Genomic DNA, 18,543 nt, shown 5'->3' on the forward strand with positions numbered 1-18,543 from the left:
ACAAAAAAAATAGAAAATGAATAAGCAAATACCCTTCTCTTTAGAAACGTGGGGTATATTTGATTTGAACCTGCTTCCTAAACACAACAGTTTAATTTGAAATTAGTAAAAAAAAAAAGCATGTTGCGCAATGTAGACTGCATTGCAAGCTGAATTCATGCAGATGTGGGAGTTTGAACCCACCCTGCATCTCATGCAGGTACAAATGCATCCCCAAATAAACTAAAACATTAGTTTTACAAACAAAACTGGAAAAATGTGTTTGACTTTTGAATAAAATAAGATCAGCAATTTAACACCATAGTTACTTGTGTTGAGTCGTCTTTGGTTTTATATATTTAGAAGCGATGTGTAAAGGTCAGATATGGGTAGAGTAGTCAAAAATTGTATTAAAGGGAAAGGAACGTTCAAGATAATACAACTGAATAAAATGTAAAAAGTAATCATCAAAATATTACTCTATTAAGAGTTAAAAAGTATTTGGTTAAATTATAAAAGTATATACTAATGACCCAAAGCATATAGTGAATTCCGGCAGTTTCAAATAAAATAAAAAAATGGGTAAAAACAAAATAACAAATGAAAGCACAAAAATCAACACAAATTTCCAAATCATACTTTTCATAACAGAAAGCTTCTGGAAACAGATATACAGTAAGTAGCTTATATATCTAAACAGCCCAAACTATTCCCAGTGAAAACGTGCAGTTTACTGTATATATATTTGCTCTCCAAATACCACAGCAGGCTCAGCAGACTTTACCATAAACTGTGTGGAGATCATTCTTTATTCAGTGAAGTGACCAGAGATGGGTGAAGTAGTACTTAAGTAAGAGTAGCATCACTTCAATATAATAATACTTAAGTAGAAGCAAAAGGTGTAGAAAGCCTCCTCTTAAAAGTACTTTTTACTATGAAGTAACTAGAACTTGTTACTACCCACCTCTGGTAAAAAGGAAAATGCTTTTGACCAATAAAACAATAAGACGTTTGTACAAATTCAGAAAGATCCATGTAGCCACTTGTCTTTCAGTGATACTGTTCAAATATCCTGTGGCACCATTTAAGTGTTTGAAACCCGCAGCCATCATAATAAAAGATGGAGGACTAATTGATCAATATTGCTACATTAAATCTGCAATATGTTTACTTTTCCAGAAATGGACCACTGCCCGCTGAAAGTTTTTAAAACAGTAGAAAAGGGAGACCATGTGTTTACACTTTCATATGGTGCGTCCACAGAAAACTAGTTTTGCAGAGTTTCTCTACAAGTACTAAACCCCATTGATCCAATACACACACACACACACTCAGATTTGAGGACAATAATAGATGATCTGTCTGTGCTTAAGGCAGCATTTCAGAAAGAGTTCATGTTTTGTCTGATAAGTCCTTTCTTTCCACATAAACAATGGGTATCACCCTGCCCTCACTCAGACCTCACAGCCACTTTATTTCTGTTTTATGTGACACAGCTAAACCTCACTGACTTCAATGAAGAGTGAAAGGCTGATAAAACATTAGACAGCCTTGACAGAGAATCAACAAACACCTTGACCCAAACAAATCTGATGACAATAATACATTATCTGTAGTTGAATTGCACACTGGTTCAAAGAGGGAGGCTGTGTTGTGTCCTGATAAGTCCTCTCTCTCTACATAAACAATGGGTATCAGTATGTCCTCACTCAGAACTGATGTCACCGCCTTTCGGTCCTTTTCCTCATGTGACACCACTGAATGTTGCTAATGCAAAGGAAAAGAGAAGGATACTTAAATCTACCACCCCTTAAAAACATAAATGTGACACTTTTCTGTCAAACTCAGCAGTATAAATTGCTGGAAGGGGTGAATTGCACATTCACTATGTTACAGTGTTAATTAGTGGCTTAAATCTCTCAATTTTCCTTTTTCACGATCATTACTATTGTAATTCATACCAAGTTAGAAGTAAAATATCATAATAAATGTATCTTTTATCATAATAGATTGACCTCTTAAGGAAAATGTAAGAAAATCTAACTTTTAATTTGAGTACATTGATTACATCCAGGCTGCACAGTGGCGCAGTTGGTAGCACTGTTGCCTTGCAGCAAGAAGGTCCTGGGTTCAATTCCTGACCGGGGGTCTTTCTGCATGGAGTTTGCATGTTCTCCCTGTGCATGCGTGGGTTCTCACCAGGAACTCTGGCTTCCTCCCACAGTCCAAAGACATGCCTGTTAGGTTAATTGGTAACTCTAAATTGCCCTTAGGTGTATGAATGAGTGTGTGCATGGTTTTTTGTGTGTTGCCCTGTGATGGACTGGTGACCTGTCCAGGGTGTACCCTGCATCTTGCCCATAGACTGCTGGAGATAGGCACCAGCCCCCCTGTGACCCACTATGGAATAAGCGGTAGAAAATGACTGATTACATCCAGAAAACACTGAGCAATATATATTTTAACATAAAATGTGTACCCATGGTGTATAACACTCTTTGACCAATAGGAACACATTTAGTTTGTTCCAAACATCTCACAAGCTTGGAGCATTAAAGATGAAATGTTTGACCATTTGTTTTTGCACAGTCTCCAGATCATGCAGAGTCCTGGCTCTTCCCATGTGATCTCTTATGTTCAGCTCCCTTTGTTGGTTTTCTGTGGGGTTTAGGCCTGGGGTCTGACATGACCTTGAGTCATTATTCTGCTGAAAAAACACAATGATGACCCAGTTTCACATTTCTGGCAGTAGCCACGAGATTTTTGTTTAAAATTGCTTAAATTTCCAATGTTTGCTTCTCAGGGCCTCTGAAAGAGAAACAAGCATGCAGCATCACCAAACTCACCTCTGTTTATTTAATAAAAGCCCAATCTTAGAATCATCTGACAAAGGCACATGGTCCCAGTTAAAGTCAAAGTGCTGTTAAGCAAATTTCACATATTTACTTTTATAATGATACAATTCAGAAAATATGTTTTCTTCTCTTGCCTCACAAATAGCTGGTTGACATCTAATGGTTGTTCTGAAAATTTGGTAACCCCAAGATCCAACTCTTTGCTGCACTTGCTCTCTAACAGTAAGTTTTAATGAGTTATCTTTAACACCCTGCTCATTGTACGAGGTGGCAAAATAAAGTAGGGTCCTTGTCCGGCCTTGTTTTCACAATTCATGTTTTAAAAGTTTAATTATTGCTCTGACTGAAGAGGAAGTAGGTATTTTCTAAAAGCCATTTCCTGTCTTATGAAGACCAACACCCATCTTACTTGAATAAACTGTTCTCTCTTATTTTGAGAGAGTTGCTACAAGAAATGTAAACAAGAACGTGAAAAATCCCGATATATTTTCCTAAAGTGGTTTTTCTTACAGGACTTACAGTTACGTACTGTAAGTTCACCAAAAATCATGTGAATTTCTGAGTATGTCACATGTTACAAATAACCACACTGGGTCTTACTCCAATTAAAGGTGCTTAATGAAAGCTTATTTTTCACTGTTGCATTTTAAAGCCATCGCTTACTTTTGAAAGCGGGGTACATTGGAACAGTGTTGGTGATGAGCGAAGAATCGTATCTGGACTCTGGAGATGTTGCCAGTTCTGTTGACATAAAAACATCATAACAGCATTTAAAATATTGTTGCTTTTTTAATGCTTGGATTGTGCATTATCCTTTCTAAATCAAAACAAATGTTTTTCAAAAACCCCTCCACAGAACATGCTCCATCCAAAATGCAGCTTTACCTGGGGGAAATAGGAAGCCATAGGTGAGGTACTTGTTCTGGTTGTAGGCTGTGCAGCTCTGACTGTGAACTGGGGAAATTCTTGGGTCGACTCGGATACAACTGGCAGAGGGTGAACCCTCCGGAATAGGAGTCAGATCCTCCTGTTAAAAAAAAACATCAAGGGGCTGATATTCAAATCGTTTGGGTGTACAAAAACACGTGTAAACTGTATGGAGTGCACAAAGATGATCAACAATCCAGGTGTAAATCAAATTGTGTGTAAAATCAGCAGAACGGCGGGTGCAAACATTTTAACCTGTTTGCCCTGATAAGAATGCAAAACTTAAGATAATGAGCCAAATGCAAACATTTATGCGAGGGGAATATGCAAATATAATCCTTTAAAACCACCCATAATGCGATTTATCAAACCTGAAACCCTAAAAAAAGTGTCTTTAAGGTAAACAAATGCTCATCAGGTGAGAATGAGCACAGACAGTTCCTATGTATTACAATGGAGGTCCCCTCTTGGATATGTAGATGTCCTTTAAGGATCTGAGTCCCCTCTTGTCAATTTCTCAAAAAAAATTAAATAGCACATTTGCTGTAATATTATGGTAAGAGACCTTAAAGGTAAATTTTGTATTATATTTACTTTACTTCAAATGATTAGAAATACAGGTCCCACTTGGCAGTTTACATAGTCCACTGATAGTCCACTGATGTGTACGTGTGTGTGTGTGTGTGTGTGTTCCTGTCTTGGCATCACAGTGAGAACCATTTTCCTGATTTCACCATCAAATTGAGGACCGTTTGTACCAAAGTGAGGACATTTTGCTGGTCCTCACGACCTATTTTGCTAACGGTTAGGTTTAGGACTAAGGTGTGAATTGACTTTAGGTTAAGGTTAGGGTTAGGCATGCACTGGTAATAGTTAGGTTTAGGGTTATTGTCAGGGTTAGGGCATAGAAAGGGTTGAAAATGACTGAAAATCAATGGAAGTCAGTGGGAGTCAACACATGGTCCTCACTACATGTAGAAAAACAAGAGTGCGTGTGTGTCTGTGTGTGTGTCTGTGTGTGTGTGTGAACCTGATGGGGCAGTGTGTATGCTGTCCAGAATGGCATGGCCAGTTCTTCGCTGTATCCACTGATAAATTCCACATGATGAAGTAGGCTGTACTTAGTGTTGAACATCACTGCTGGCCGACCAAATGGAAGATGGGTGCTGTCTGCAAATATATAAACACAAAGTTAAGTAACAGGAAGTTTGGTTTACTTATTACTCTCAATTTGATTTCCTAATTCGCTAAATTATCAATTTCTGATATATCTTAAGGCGGTCCTAAAAAAAGAAAAACCTACAATCAAGTATCTATTAGCCCTGATGGGGTAGCCTGGGGACTAGTGTTGACTTGAGGCAGAACACAAAGTTCATTTACCAGCAAATGTCCATGCATGCTATCTTTTATTGACTGTAACTATTTTTTCCAGTATTTTCTGGTAAAGTGGGAAACTATTTTTTGTGCAATGTGTCTCAGTCACCTTGACCTAAAGACCATTGAGCAACCCAAAGACACCCTGAAACTTTGCAACCTCCAGCAAGCTAGGTAAGGATTTTGTAGATGTGATGAAAGGTTTTGCAACAAATCTCCAAATATTGTGCAACAACTTGATGGCATGAGGATTGTACAGGTCATATACTTGTTCTTCATGTTTTTTATTCCCTATTCTGGGGGTGTAAAATCAGTATTTTTATAATGGAACATATGTTGGTGTAACACAGAAAAAGTATGTCCTATAAAATAATTAAAATCTGTAAAAACTATATTAAAAATGGTTTGAGGAAAGGTTATGAAACTGAACCTTTTTAGGATTAAAACTAATTAATTTAGAATTAAGATGGAAACATAGTTAAAATGTATGGATACATTTAAATATCATGGCATGTTTTTGCTTTTCTTTGTGATTATAGATAATATAAGGGTAGTTTAGACAAAAGATATTTGAATGTATTCTTGTTGCATGTTGCAGCATTAAATGTGAATAATCTAAAATGCATTTTTATAATTTTACATCCTGTTGGTAAAGCAACTCTGCAAATTAATCAGTGCATATTTTCTCAGTCACAACATACACTCAGCTGTTACACAGTGAATGCTTTGATACTTTAGATTCACAAAGGAGAAACAACTCACTGTAACTGTAGACTCCGGCTGCTGCAGGAGTAAAGGTTTCAATGATTTCCTCCACCCTGTTCTAGAGTAGGAGGCAAAAAATGAGCATATGGCAGCTCATTTTAAAAGAACAGACTGTCTCAATCAATACTGCATCTATTTCTGAGTTATTTATTTATTTATTGTCTTTGATGCACTCATCTGACCTCATCTTCACAGCTGCACCCCAGATCGTGGGTCATTATGTTGACGTAGTTGGGCGCCGGTGACGGAGGTGTGACTTCCTCTGGCACAGTGGGCTGGAACGGTGGATCCTTCAGCATGTCATTCAGGCTGCCATGTGTTCCATTGTTAGGAGCTGGCTTCAACCCCAGCAAATCTGATGTCAGAGACAAATATAAAGACAAAAAAATTTGGTATACAGCTGAAATGTTCACCTGAAGCTAGTGTCTGGGAAGAAAGCTTCTCTTTGAAGAACCTTGTGAGGCCCTAAAGAAGGATCATAAATAAATCAGCCTAAGAATTACCAACAACATGGTGTCATATTTTCTGAAGTCCTACACATCAAACATAATCAGAAATGAATATGATGCAGTTTAATATTTTACATCTGTAACAAAACATTAATAAAGCGCTCAAAAAAACTGCTCAGGTGTGATCACTCTTCACAGGATTTACCCTCACTGAACTAAACAGTAAAACCAAACCTTTTAACTGTTGAGAATCAAACTAAGTCAAAGAGAAAATGTATTCTTACCACACATGACGTTGTATAACTCTATATTGTCAAACTCTGGCACACTCTTCTGAAATTTGAAGCTTGGTCCATGGCCGATAAAGATCGTCTGCATACAACAAGAAAAATTGTCCGAGTCTAATTCCCAAAACTCCACTCTTTAAAAACGCTAAAATTTCACTCTGCTTTCTTTAGATCTAGTGTTTTATGCAAGATCAAACAAAGGGACATACAGATTTTCTAGGTCGATCTGTACAATACAAAAATGTATGCCTCTATATCTGGGATCTCTCTCCTAGTGTCCTGTGGCTTTATTTCTTCCAATCGTCAAACATTCTACCTAACATCTTCATGAGCATAGTGTAAGGTGGAAAACATATAGGACAAGAATGTGTATCAAAAACTTGTTACCCTCATGCTGGTTATCTTGTTGTCGAATCCATGGTCACCAAAGAAACCACACCGAGGTCTCGGTTTTTCTGGCATTTTTCTGAAAATAATTATTTTCAGTACTAAAATTCAGTGCCAAGCAGCACTGATTAATTTGATTTTACAGAAAACGCAGAATATGATTTATTATTTGGTTTTTAAGGTATTTCAGGATTCTGATTCGGGCATGTTGGGTCTATATCCAGCAAAATCAATCAATTAAAATGTTAAATCTGGAGCAAAGTCTCCAGTGTTTGGTGGTTTAAAATCTTCCTACATCACAGTATAACTTTGTCTCTGGTTACTTAGCAATGTGCCATTTCCTCTCCATCACCAGCTGGACATCCTCAATCCTGCGGTTGTTGGCGTAGTGAAGCCTCTTGGGTAAATGCTGCTTCAGGTATGGTTTAAAGTGCTGGGTAGGCATTTTACACTGAAACAGAAATTCTGTAGGTGAACATCTTTGCCCTTTATCCACTGGCTCTACTTAGGCTGGTTCCACTCCACTCAGTCCGCTTTGCGAACGTTTCCTTTACTGTTTGTTCCGTACCCAGGCTGAATAGTGACTATATGTGACGTGAAATGAGAAGGTTTTTTATGTAGCACAGGAAAAAGTTCATTAAACTCAAGAGCGACTACAATTGTATTAAAGACTATAAAAGCCAGAGCAGATCAAACCGAAATATAATTTTACTATTTACAAATCATAAACCATGCTTGAAGGCTGAAAGAAAAGAAAAAAAAACCCCACAACCTTGTGAATTACATGCAGGTAGGAGGCACTGTATTTAATAACATGCTAAATCAGCGGATCCAGCTGTTCATATGTACCACCATTAAACAGCACGTTTGGTTCAAATATTTATTGACAGTCCTTAAGCGAACCATGTGTTTAGGAGGAGGGAGCAGGCAGAGAGCAGCTGCCCATTATCAGACTGACTGCATCCGCTCAAACAGGAGGAAGACCCCACTGAATCTGCAGAGCATGAATATCCAATATCCAACCTAACACTAACTTCAATAATCATCGCAGTGGATCATGAAAAAAACAAATACAATACATTCATGCATACACAATAATACAAACATTATTATATTTTGATTGTTTACGTTTTTATTTATTTTTTATTTATTTTTTTATATTTCATGCAGATTACTTTATTGTGACAATGTCATGTTAATAGCAGCACAGCGCACTACACTGACGGCTTGAGGCGGGGCCTTAAAGCCATAGATCCAGCCATCAGTGGATCAGTGGAAACACAACAGGTTCTGTGCAGAGTAGAGGCAGACCAAGTGGAGGGTGAGCTATGCGGCCTAAAATAAAGCCAGTGCATAAGGGGCATTTGACCTTATTTTTATTTGATCAGCAAACACACTAGGTTTTGGTTATATCTGCTCCATACTATTATGTTGCAATACTTACAGTAAGGTTTCCAACCACAACCTTTGGGTCATCTGAAAAATGAAAATGAAGGTGTAATAAACATTGTTTTCATCGTAAAATTATTTCAAAGCATATACTCATTTTTAATCATTCTTATCTTACATGTGGTGGATTTGGCGTCACGGGGGCGTATTCTGCCAATGGAGCCAGGGATGAGCATGATGTCATCTAGATTTAGAGGGTAGCTGCTGAGAAACTCTGTCCTGTCACAGTGGGTTTCTTCCATACCTGTCCGAAAATTATGTCACAAGTACATATTCTGTGTTACTAATAAATCAGCTCAAATTACTTATAACAAACAACAGCATATCCAGGGAACCCTGCCCTGTGGTGTGCAGGAGCACAATTCTACCGCAGGTGTGATGGAGTGGTAGTGCTCATGATTCAAGCAGAATCATGTTGGACCATTTGTTTGCTGAATGTTAGACCATTTGTATGCCACTATGCCTTCCGGCATCACCGGCCATTTTGTACCCCAGGATGCTACTACAAATCCCAGCGGGTATTGCGGCTGATAGGAAGGGACCATTGCAGCTCTGATTTCACATTGGACTATATAATCATTAAGATACCTCTCAGCTTCGCTTTTCACGCTGGAAACCGAGACGTGGTTACCACGCAACTGGAGCATCATTCTGGAGAAGAAAATCCCACGTGGACTTTCATTCATTCTCCCCCAATGGCCAACGAGAAGACATTTTCATGAAAGAAGTTTTTGGAATAGGAAGGCCAAATTTCACTTTACCGATCGTAGGCGTGAATTCAACACGTAACAAAAAAAAACCCACGGAGGTTTCAAGGAGATGGAATTGCCATCCTTGTTTTTGCTCCAGTCGACCGTTGACGGTCTGTCATATTGTTCCTTTTCGCCAAGGAGGCCAGAGGACGCAACTAACCGCTCTCCTGAGTTATCCACGGACGCGTGGAAACTTTTTCCCCCCCTTCTCTCCCTCCGCTCAAAGGAGACAGGACCAAGTAATCCCTCGTACTCGTACTCGTCTCGTACTCGTCGTCTTCCGCTTTGCTTTTCGGCTCAGATCTCTCTTCACCACAACGGACCGGCACAGCGACCCCATTAATGTGGCAGCCGCACCGATCCGTCTGTCAATCTCCCGCTCCATTCTTCCCTCACTCGTGAACAAGACCCAGAGATACTTAAACTCCTCCACTTGAGGCAGGAACTCCCCTCCAACCTGAAGAGGACAAGCCACCCTTTTCCGGTCGAGTACCATGGCCTCGGACTTGGAGGAGCTGATCCTCATCCCAGCCGCTTCACACTCGGCTGCGAACCGCCACAGCGCATGCTGTAGGTCTTGGCTAGAGGGGGCCAGCAGGACCACGTCATCTGCAAAAAGAAGAGACGAAATCCACTGGTCCCCAAACCAGACCCCCTCCGGCCCTTGGCTGCGTCTAGAAATCCTGTCCATAAAAGTTATGAACAGGACCGGTGACAAAGGGCAGCCCTGCCGGAGTCCAACATGCACCGGGAACAGGTCCGACTTAGTACCGGCAATGCGGACCAAACTCCTGCTCCGCTCGTACAGGGACCGGATGGCCCCCAATAAAGGGTCCCCGATTCCATACTCCTGGAGCACCCCCCACAGGGCATCACGAGGGACATAGTCAAATGCCTTCTCCAGGTCCACAAAACACATGTGAACCGGTTGTGCAAACTCCCATGAACCCTCAAGTACCCTGTAGAGGGTATAGAGCTGGTCCAGTGTTCCACGGCCGGGACAAAAACCACAATGCTCCTCCTGAAGCTGAGGTTCGACTATCGGTCGGACTCTCCTCTCCAATACCCTGGCGTAGGTCTTACCAGGGAGGCTGAGGAGTGTGATCCCCCTGTAGTTGGAACACACCACCCCAGTCTGCCAGTCCAGAGGCACTGTCCCCGACCGCCACGCAATGTTGAAGAGACATGTCAACCATGACAGCCCTACAACATCCAGAGACTTGAGGTACTCAGGGCGGATCTCATCCACCCCCGAAGCCTTGCCACCGCGGAGCTTTTTAACCAACTCGGTGACTTCAGCTTGGGTGATGAAAGAGTCCAACCCCGAGACCCCAGCCTCTGTTTCCACCACGGAATGCATGATGGCGGGATTGAGGAGATCCTCGAAGTACTCCTTCCACCGCCCAATAATGTCCTCAGTCGAGGTCAGCAGTCTCCCGCCCCCACTATAAACAGTGTTGGCGAAGCACTGCTTCCCCCTCCTGAGGCGCCGGACGGTTCGCCAGAATCGCTTCGAGGCCAACCAGTAGTCCTTCTCCATGGCCTCACCGAACTCCTCCCAGGCCCGGGTTTTTGCCTCTGCCACAGCCCGGGCTGCAGCACGCTTGGCCTCATGGTACCCGTCAGCCGCCTCAGGAGTCCCACAAGCCAACCACAGCCGATAGGACTCCTTCTTCAGCTTGACAGCATCCCTTACTGCCGGTGTCCACCACTGGGTTCTGGGATTGCCACCGCGACAGGCACCGCAGACCTTACGGCCACATCTACGGGCGGCAGCATCGACAATAGATGCGGAGAACATGGTCCACTCGGACTCTATGTCTCCAACATCCCCCGGGATCTGGTCGAAGCTCTCCCGGAGGTGGGAGTTGAATACATCCCTGACCGAGGGCTCCGCCAGGCGTTCCCAGCAGACCCTCACTATGCGTTTGGGCCTGCCAAGTCTGTCCGGCTTTCTCCTCCTCCAGCGGATCCAACTCACCACCAGGTGGTGATCAGTGGACCGCTCAGCCCCTCTCTTCACCCGAGTGTCCAAAACATGCGGCCGAAGGTCTGATGATACGACAACAAAGTCGAACATCGACCTCCTGCCTAGGGTGTCCTGGTGCCAAGTGCACTGATGGACATCCTTATGTTTGAACATGGTGTTCGTTATGGACAATCCGTGACTAGCACAGAAGTCCAATAACAAAACACCACTCGGATTCAGATTGGGGAGGCCATTCCTCCCGATCCCGCCTCTCCAGGTGTCAATGTCGTTCCCCACGTGGGCATTGAAGTCCCCCAGCAGAATAATGGAGTCCCCGGGAGGGGCACTATCCAGCACCCCCGACAGGGACGCCAAGAAGGCCGGGTACTCTGCACTACCACTCGGCCCGTAGGCTGAAATGATAGTCAGAGACCTCTCCCCAACCCGAAGGCGCAGGGATACGACCCTCTCATCCAATGGGGTAAACCCCAACACGAGACGGCTGAGCTGGGGGGCAACAAGCAAACCCACACCAGCCCGCCGCCTCTCCCCGTGGGCCACTCCAGAGTAGAACAGAGTCCAACCCCTCTCAAGGAGATGGGTTCCAGAGCCCACGCTGTGCGTGGAGGCAAGCCCGACTATTTCTAGTCGATATCTCTCAACCTCTCGCACAAGCTCAAGCTCCTTCCCCCCCAGCGAGGTGCCTAGAGCCAGCCTAAGCATCCGGGGATCAGGCCGCTGAGGTCTCCACCTTCGTCCGCCACCCAATCCTCTTTGCACCGGTCCCTCACGGTTCCCCCTGCAGGTGGTGGGCCCACTGGGGGATGGCCTCGCGTCTCTCGTTTGGACTTGGCCCGGCCGGGTCCCGCGAGGAGCAACCCGGCCACCAGGCGCTCTCTGACAAGTCCCGACCCCAGGCCTGGCTCCAGGGTGGGACCCCAGCTCCGCCGTACCGGGCGACGTCACGTGCCTCGATATTTTGTTCTTCATGAGGGATTCTTGAACCACTCTTTGTCTGACCCATCACCTAGAGCCTGTTTGCCATGGGAGACCCTACCAGGGGCATTTAGGCCCCAGACAATATAGCCTCTAGGATCATTTGAGCACTCAAACCCCTCCACCACGTTAAGGTGGCGGTTCAAGGAGGGGACCAAGTAATCCCGTTTAATTTAAAAAATGTTTTTTTTTTTTTTTTCGAAATAGCTTGGGCAGGATAGACTAGGATTTTAGGATGATTTAGAATACCCACGTATAGTCCATTGTGTTCTAAATTGTATGTGCATGTCATGTTTCATTAAACTTGATTGCTGTTGATTTCTGAAAGCCGCCGAGCTTTGAAGTGTGTGTGTATGTCTCACGGTGTGAAAACCTGAGCGCCGGTGTACTGTAAAATTTAATTGCTATAATCTCTTGGTGAAACTCAACCATTTTTCTTTGTCGTCACCTTCGTGTTTTACTGGTTGCCGCCAAAAGTTTTATTATCCTTTGTTTCACTGAATTCCAACTTTAGGGGGTTTTATGATACCTGGCGCCTGGTGGGTGCCGCACCCCAAAGCTTCGTTCAGCACCATATTTCTCTTGTACTTTGCCATAACTGCCATAGCTGCTGATTTGATTTCATACACACTCAATGCTGTTTTACTTTTTTAGTTAGATATTTTACCCCTTTTATGTAGAACTTTGCATGTTTGATTAGGTGAAGATTATTGAATTGGAATAGTGAGGTGTATCAGGGCTGTTGATTTAATAAGTATTCACGCAGATAAAGAGAGAGCGTTTGTATTTATTTTGAGCAATAGTGATTTGTCTGTCAAAATAAGGTCAAAGTTCTTCCACCTTCCGTTGAAACGGTTGATTAAACAGTGACATCTAGTAATGGTTATCAATTATTACTGAGAATTTAATAATTGTAATTATCAAAGGCTTTGAGCCATAATTACAACACCAGAGGTCATCTCTGATTTCGATTCGTAAGTGATGATTTTTGGTTAAGAAATTCATGTTTTTAAAATTATGATTTTAAATTATAATTCTTGATAAATATTAATTAATCAATAATCAGAATTCTTACAATCAGAACAAGGTCAGGAATTACCGTGATCTCCTACAATGATGACATTGACACATCGGTGCAGATTCATCTGCTTGAGTCCATTCATGAGCTGACCAATGATGTTGTCGATTTCCCTCAGAGGGTTGTCCAGCTGAGGACCAGAAACATGATCAAACCGTTTGGGAAAACCTATTACGCAACTGAATCCAGAGAAATTTTCTTAAAACATTTTTCATGTTTCATACATACTTCACTGCTAAGTGGTCCAAGACGATGACCAAAGGTATCCGGCTGCTCTGAGTGGACTGCATAAACATATGGCCTGAGGAGTAAGGAATAACACAGTTACTCTTTAAATTAAGAATTGTCTTTGACATGGGAATATTGTGGGTTCAGTAAGATAAGACAAAAGCCTTCGCTAAGCTTATTGTTTTAGAGCATCTCAGTTCCTTTCATCACTCCCAGCTAATTACATGTTATTTGCCATGCTTTATCACCTAAAATAAGAAGAAAAACAGACCTGTTTTTATAGATTTAACAAACTAAATAGCCTATATTTCAAAGTCACAAAGAGATGTGGGACTAGCACTTGTTTTTGCTGTGCTACCCAAAAGCTGAAACATTCCAAAGTCATTCAGTTTTTCACATACTTGACTATAAAGAATGCTCAAGTCCACTGACAAAGAAACAGGCCTGATTTTTGAAGAGCTACAAAAGGGTAAATCTGTCTGCATCTGCAAATAGACCAAGAGTTCATATCCACATCGGCCATGACTGAAATGCCTGAAGAACAGTTTTAAATACCTCTCTTTATCTGAAAGCTTCAGCCAACGGAGAATTGTCAGAATCCTTCTTTCAAGAGGAATTACCCTAGAAAAAAAATCAGATTGAAGAATTTAAACATTTTACATGATAGCAATTGTGTGCTGTTTTTATGATTCTTGGGTGTTGTTGTGGTTTTCTCCTGTGTTTTTTTGTTTCATGCAGCAAGCTCTCAGCCTTGGATGGTGCCTTCCTGTTGGGTATACCTACATCAGATGCTAGGTATAAAGGATCAGCTCCTCTAGTCTTGTTGCCCGATTGTCCATTTGGTCATAGTAATTGTGCCCTCCCATGATTTTCCTATGTGTAACTTACCTGTGACTAATGTTCAGTGTTTCCCCTGGTGCTTTCAGATGATCTAGACATATTTTAGATATGTCTCTGCTCGAGCACAGCTCATTAAAATGACTAAATTAAGTCAGCATGGTATGAACTTCTGCAGCAGCAAATTATGAACCGTCGAGTTGATAAAATTGGGTTGAACCAGGATAACATGGAAGACACATGCCCTTGAAGACTTACTTTGCTAGTTTAATCAGCACAAATTCTACATAAAAATCTTCCATACCTTACCTACCTCCATCTCCCCATCCATATTTAAAGCTGTAAGAACTGCCTATCTGACAAAGCCTGGATAGGTAAAGCGGTAAATAGGAGCCTTCCTGAGAAACAATAATCATCACGTCAGAATGCATGAAGAAGATGAGTAAAAGATTGTTTTTTTGGCCGACCATACGATACTGCTAGCAACGAATACCTTTCCAAAGAGTTCTGGGAAAATAATAAATGCTTTCTTCGTAGCAGGTGGGTTCCAGGTCATCTACTGAGTATAGCTATCATCTAGAAATTTTCTTTTCAAATAACTGTTCAGGAAACTCTCCTCATCACAATGAATCACTGTATGAGACTGAGATTACTTTAATGGCTCCCCGTTTCAAACTCCCTGCTTCCCTTACAGTGCATCCTCTACATTCCACGTTTCTTAGGTTAAACCTTTTCTTGCCGGGGGTATTTCATACACAATATCTAAAATTACACAATATCATCTAATAATTGTTATATTTAATACTATGTTAAGGGAAGAAAAAGTATAAAAAGCAGTGATACTGGAAACAATTCAAGAATCGCTTCTTTAAGAAAAACAATTCAACAATTTGTGCTAACGTACCATGGCCAGAAGAAAGTTCCTGCTTTCACTCCTTGTTTCTCTGCTGTAATCCAGATCTGCAAAACAGAAAGATTGCAGTGAGAAATTGCGAAGGGGATTTTGTGATATTTTAACATTAGTCATCTCTACTTTTGAATTAAAAAATATTTACATGCATTCATCAGTTTTTTTTCTTAATTATAACAACACAAAATACTTCACTCACACAAGGAATTTGCAACACAAACACATACAATTCCTTAAAGGGTCATGGCAAAAATGCACACGGCTACCATTTAAAAATTTCCCTCAATATCTTAAAAATTCAACATTTCAATTGTTCTAATCTAATCAAAGATTATAATGAACTTGACTCCTGAAGCTTCATTCTGACACGTGTAAAAGCCTTCTGGAACTAAAGACGGAAAATCTAAGGATTCTTTAAACATACAAATAAACATACAAATAAGAGTTCTTGCTTAAGAAAGTTTTATATATCTTGATTGTAATGTGCTTCTGATCTGAGTTGCACAAAATGAAATAGTTACTGTGGAAATGTGTCTTATTATATTCTTCCAAATGGTTTTTGACCACATAAGGTATAAAACTTCCCATGTATTAAGCTGTATTGTAAAGAATAACAAAATGTTTATTAGAAAGTCATTCCACAGTGATTTTCAATGTCATCCTATTGAAAAAGTGTTCTGATATGGATCTTACATGGGACTAGTTATTGTGTGCATGCCAATGGCTTTTAGTGTGAACTTTCTTTACCATTATTTCTTAGTATGGTTGGTCAAATATGTTAAAATCGTTTATGAAAAATGTTGTATTTTCTTTGACTGTAGCTGGAGGTTTATGCAGGCCCAGCATTAGGGGAACTAACAAGAGGGGACGTGTCATAGACAGTGGGGAGGCAAGTCTACTCATTACTCTACTAAAATAAAACATAAAAAAGTTAAGAAAAACCTATATTGCACATTGATTAAACTTATTTCTTTTCATCCATGGGAATGGGAACGATGATGGCCTGCTTCAATATTAATTGTGTAAGGTTTATTCACATTTACAGTACAGACCAAAAGTTTGGACACACCTTCTCATTCAAAGAGTTTTCTTTATTTTCATGACTATGAATATTGTAGCTTCACACTGAAGGCATCAAAACTATGAATTAACACATGTGGAATTATATACTGAACAAAAAAGTGTGAAACAACTGAAAATATGTCATATTTTAGGTTCTTCAAAGTAGCCACCATTTGCTTTGATTACTGCTTCGCACATTCTTAGCATTCTGTTGATGAGTTTCAAGAGGTAGTCACCTGAAATGGTTTTCACTTCACAGGTGTGCCCTGTCAGGTTTAATAAGTGGGATTTCAAGCCATATAAATGGGGTTGGGACCATCAGTTGTGTTGTGCAGGAGGTGGATACAGTACACAGCTGATAGTCCTAATGAATAAACTGTTAGAATTTGTATTATGGCAAGAAAAAAACAGCTAGGTAAAGAAAAACGAGTTGCCATCATTACTTTAAGAAATGAAGGTGAGTCAGTCCAAACAATTGGGAAAACTTTGAAAGTGTCTCCAAGTTCAGTCACAAAAACCATCAAGCACTACATAGAAACTGGCTCACATGAGGACCGCCCCAGGAAAGGAAGACCAAGAGTCACCTCTGCTGCAGACGATAAGTTCATCCAAGTCACCAGCCTCAGAAATCGCAGGTTAACAGCAGCTCAGATTAGAGAACAGGTCAATGCCACACAGAGTTCTAGCAGCAGACACATCTCTAGAACAACTGTTAAGAGGAGACTGTGTGAATCAGGTAAAATAGCTGCTAGGAAACCACTGCTGAGGACAGGCAACAAGCAGAAGAGACTTGTTTGGGCTAAAGAACACAAGGAATGGACATTAGACCAGTGGAAATCTGTGCTTTGGTCTGATTAGTCCAAGTTTGAGATCTTTGGTTCCAACCACCGTGTCTTTGTGCGGCGCAGAAGAGGTGAACGGATGGACTCTACATGCCTGGTTCCCACCGTGAAGCATGGAGGAGGAGGTGTGATGGTGTGGGGGTGCTTTGCTGGTGACACTGTTGGGGATTTATTCAAAATTGAAGGCATACTGAACTAGCATGGCTACCACAGCATTTTGCAGCGGCATGCTATTCCATCCGGTTTGTGTTTAGTTGGACCATCATTTATTTTTCAACAGGACAATGACCCCAAACACACCTCCAGGCTGTGTAAGGGCTATTTGACCAAGAAGGAGAGTGATGGGGTGCTGCGCCAGACGACCTGGCCTCCACAGTCACCGGACCTGAACCCAATCGAGATGGTTTGGGGTGAGCTGGACCGCAGAGTGAAGGCAAAAGGGCCAACAAGTGCTTAGCATCTCTGGGAACTCCTTCAAGACTGTTGGAAAACCATTTCAGGTGACTACCTCTTGAAGCTCATCAACAGAATGCCAAGAGTGTGCGTAGCAGTAATCAAAGCAAAAGGTGGCTACTTTGAAGAACCTAGAATATAAGACATAATTTCAGTTGTTTCACACTTTTTTGTTCAGTGTATAATTCCACAAGTGTTAATTCATAGTTTTGATGCCTTCAGTGTGAAGCTACAATATTCATAGTTATGAAAATAAAGACAACTCTTTGAATGAGAAGGTGTGTCCAAACTTTTGGTCTGTACTGTATCTCCATGTTAATATCATTAACATGTGCAGATGTTTGGGCAGCACTTTGTCTCAATCCTTTAATCACGTCGGCAGTGACTTGGTGCAGCCTTGGCCCCTTTCCATTATTTTTTTCTTGAACCAACAGCTAGTTACAGTAATTTCTTCTTCAGAAGCATACTGCTAACTAGCCCCATTGCAAAGTGTTTTATTAAACAGCTCTTAGTATTTAAAGTAACTCCAGCCAAATGAATAGCTAGTGTCGAACTATACTCACTGGTTGTCCTCCCCACCAGCGGTGGTTTAAGCAGGCCCAGCATTAGGGGAACTAACAAGAGGGGACGTTTCATAGACAGTGGGGAGGCAAGTCTACTCATTACTCTACTAAAATAAAATAAAAATTAAAAAGTTAAGAAAAACCTATGTTGCACATTGATTAGAATGTATTTTCCAGAAATAATACTAAATGTCAGACATATTATTGCACACTGTTGCAGAGTATATATTCTGAGCGTGCATTTACATGACGCACATCTTAAAACATTAAATGCATGCATTTGCAACAACCACCAAATACAATTAACTTTGAATAACAAAGTGATAACTCGTTTGAGCTTGGCATTTCAAGTAACATCAGTTACAAATAAAATTGTAGCTT

General features: G+C 41.3%; 1 protein-coding gene across 1 annotated transcript in view; it reads right to left on the bottom strand.

Moving 5' to 3' along the window:
* LOC124879420 (ectonucleotide pyrophosphatase/phosphodiesterase family member 2) overlaps positions 1 to 18,543 on the bottom strand; it is a 59,965-nt gene that overhangs the window by 26,730 nt on the left and 14,692 nt on the right. Inside the window, exons 9-22 of the mRNA XM_047383986.1 lie at positions 15,237 to 15,292; positions 14,051 to 14,116; positions 13,496 to 13,568; positions 13,289 to 13,397; positions 8,591 to 8,716; positions 8,468 to 8,499; positions 7,347 to 7,474; positions 7,024 to 7,102; positions 6,634 to 6,721; positions 6,083 to 6,255; positions 5,898 to 5,958; positions 4,792 to 4,931; positions 3,720 to 3,861; positions 3,498 to 3,575 (exon numbers count right to left, since the gene is read on the bottom strand). Of these exons, the coding sequence (XP_047239942.1) occupies positions 3,498 to 3,575; positions 3,720 to 3,861; positions 4,792 to 4,931; positions 5,898 to 5,958; positions 6,083 to 6,255; positions 6,634 to 6,721; positions 7,024 to 7,102; positions 7,347 to 7,474; positions 8,468 to 8,499; positions 8,591 to 8,716; positions 13,289 to 13,397; positions 13,496 to 13,568; positions 14,051 to 14,116; positions 15,237 to 15,292 (1,351 nt within the window). The remainder of the gene's footprint in view (positions 1 to 3,497; positions 3,576 to 3,719; positions 3,862 to 4,791; positions 4,932 to 5,897; positions 5,959 to 6,082; positions 6,256 to 6,633; positions 6,722 to 7,023; positions 7,103 to 7,346; positions 7,475 to 8,467; positions 8,500 to 8,590; positions 8,717 to 13,288; positions 13,398 to 13,495; positions 13,569 to 14,050; positions 14,117 to 15,236; positions 15,293 to 18,543) is intronic.

The sequence above is a fragment of the Girardinichthys multiradiatus genome, chromosome 13 (genome assembly GCF_021462225.1).
Source record: "Girardinichthys multiradiatus isolate DD_20200921_A chromosome 13, DD_fGirMul_XY1, whole genome shotgun sequence".
Classification (NCBI taxonomy): domain Eukaryota; kingdom Metazoa; phylum Chordata; class Actinopteri; order Cyprinodontiformes; family Goodeidae; genus Girardinichthys; species Girardinichthys multiradiatus.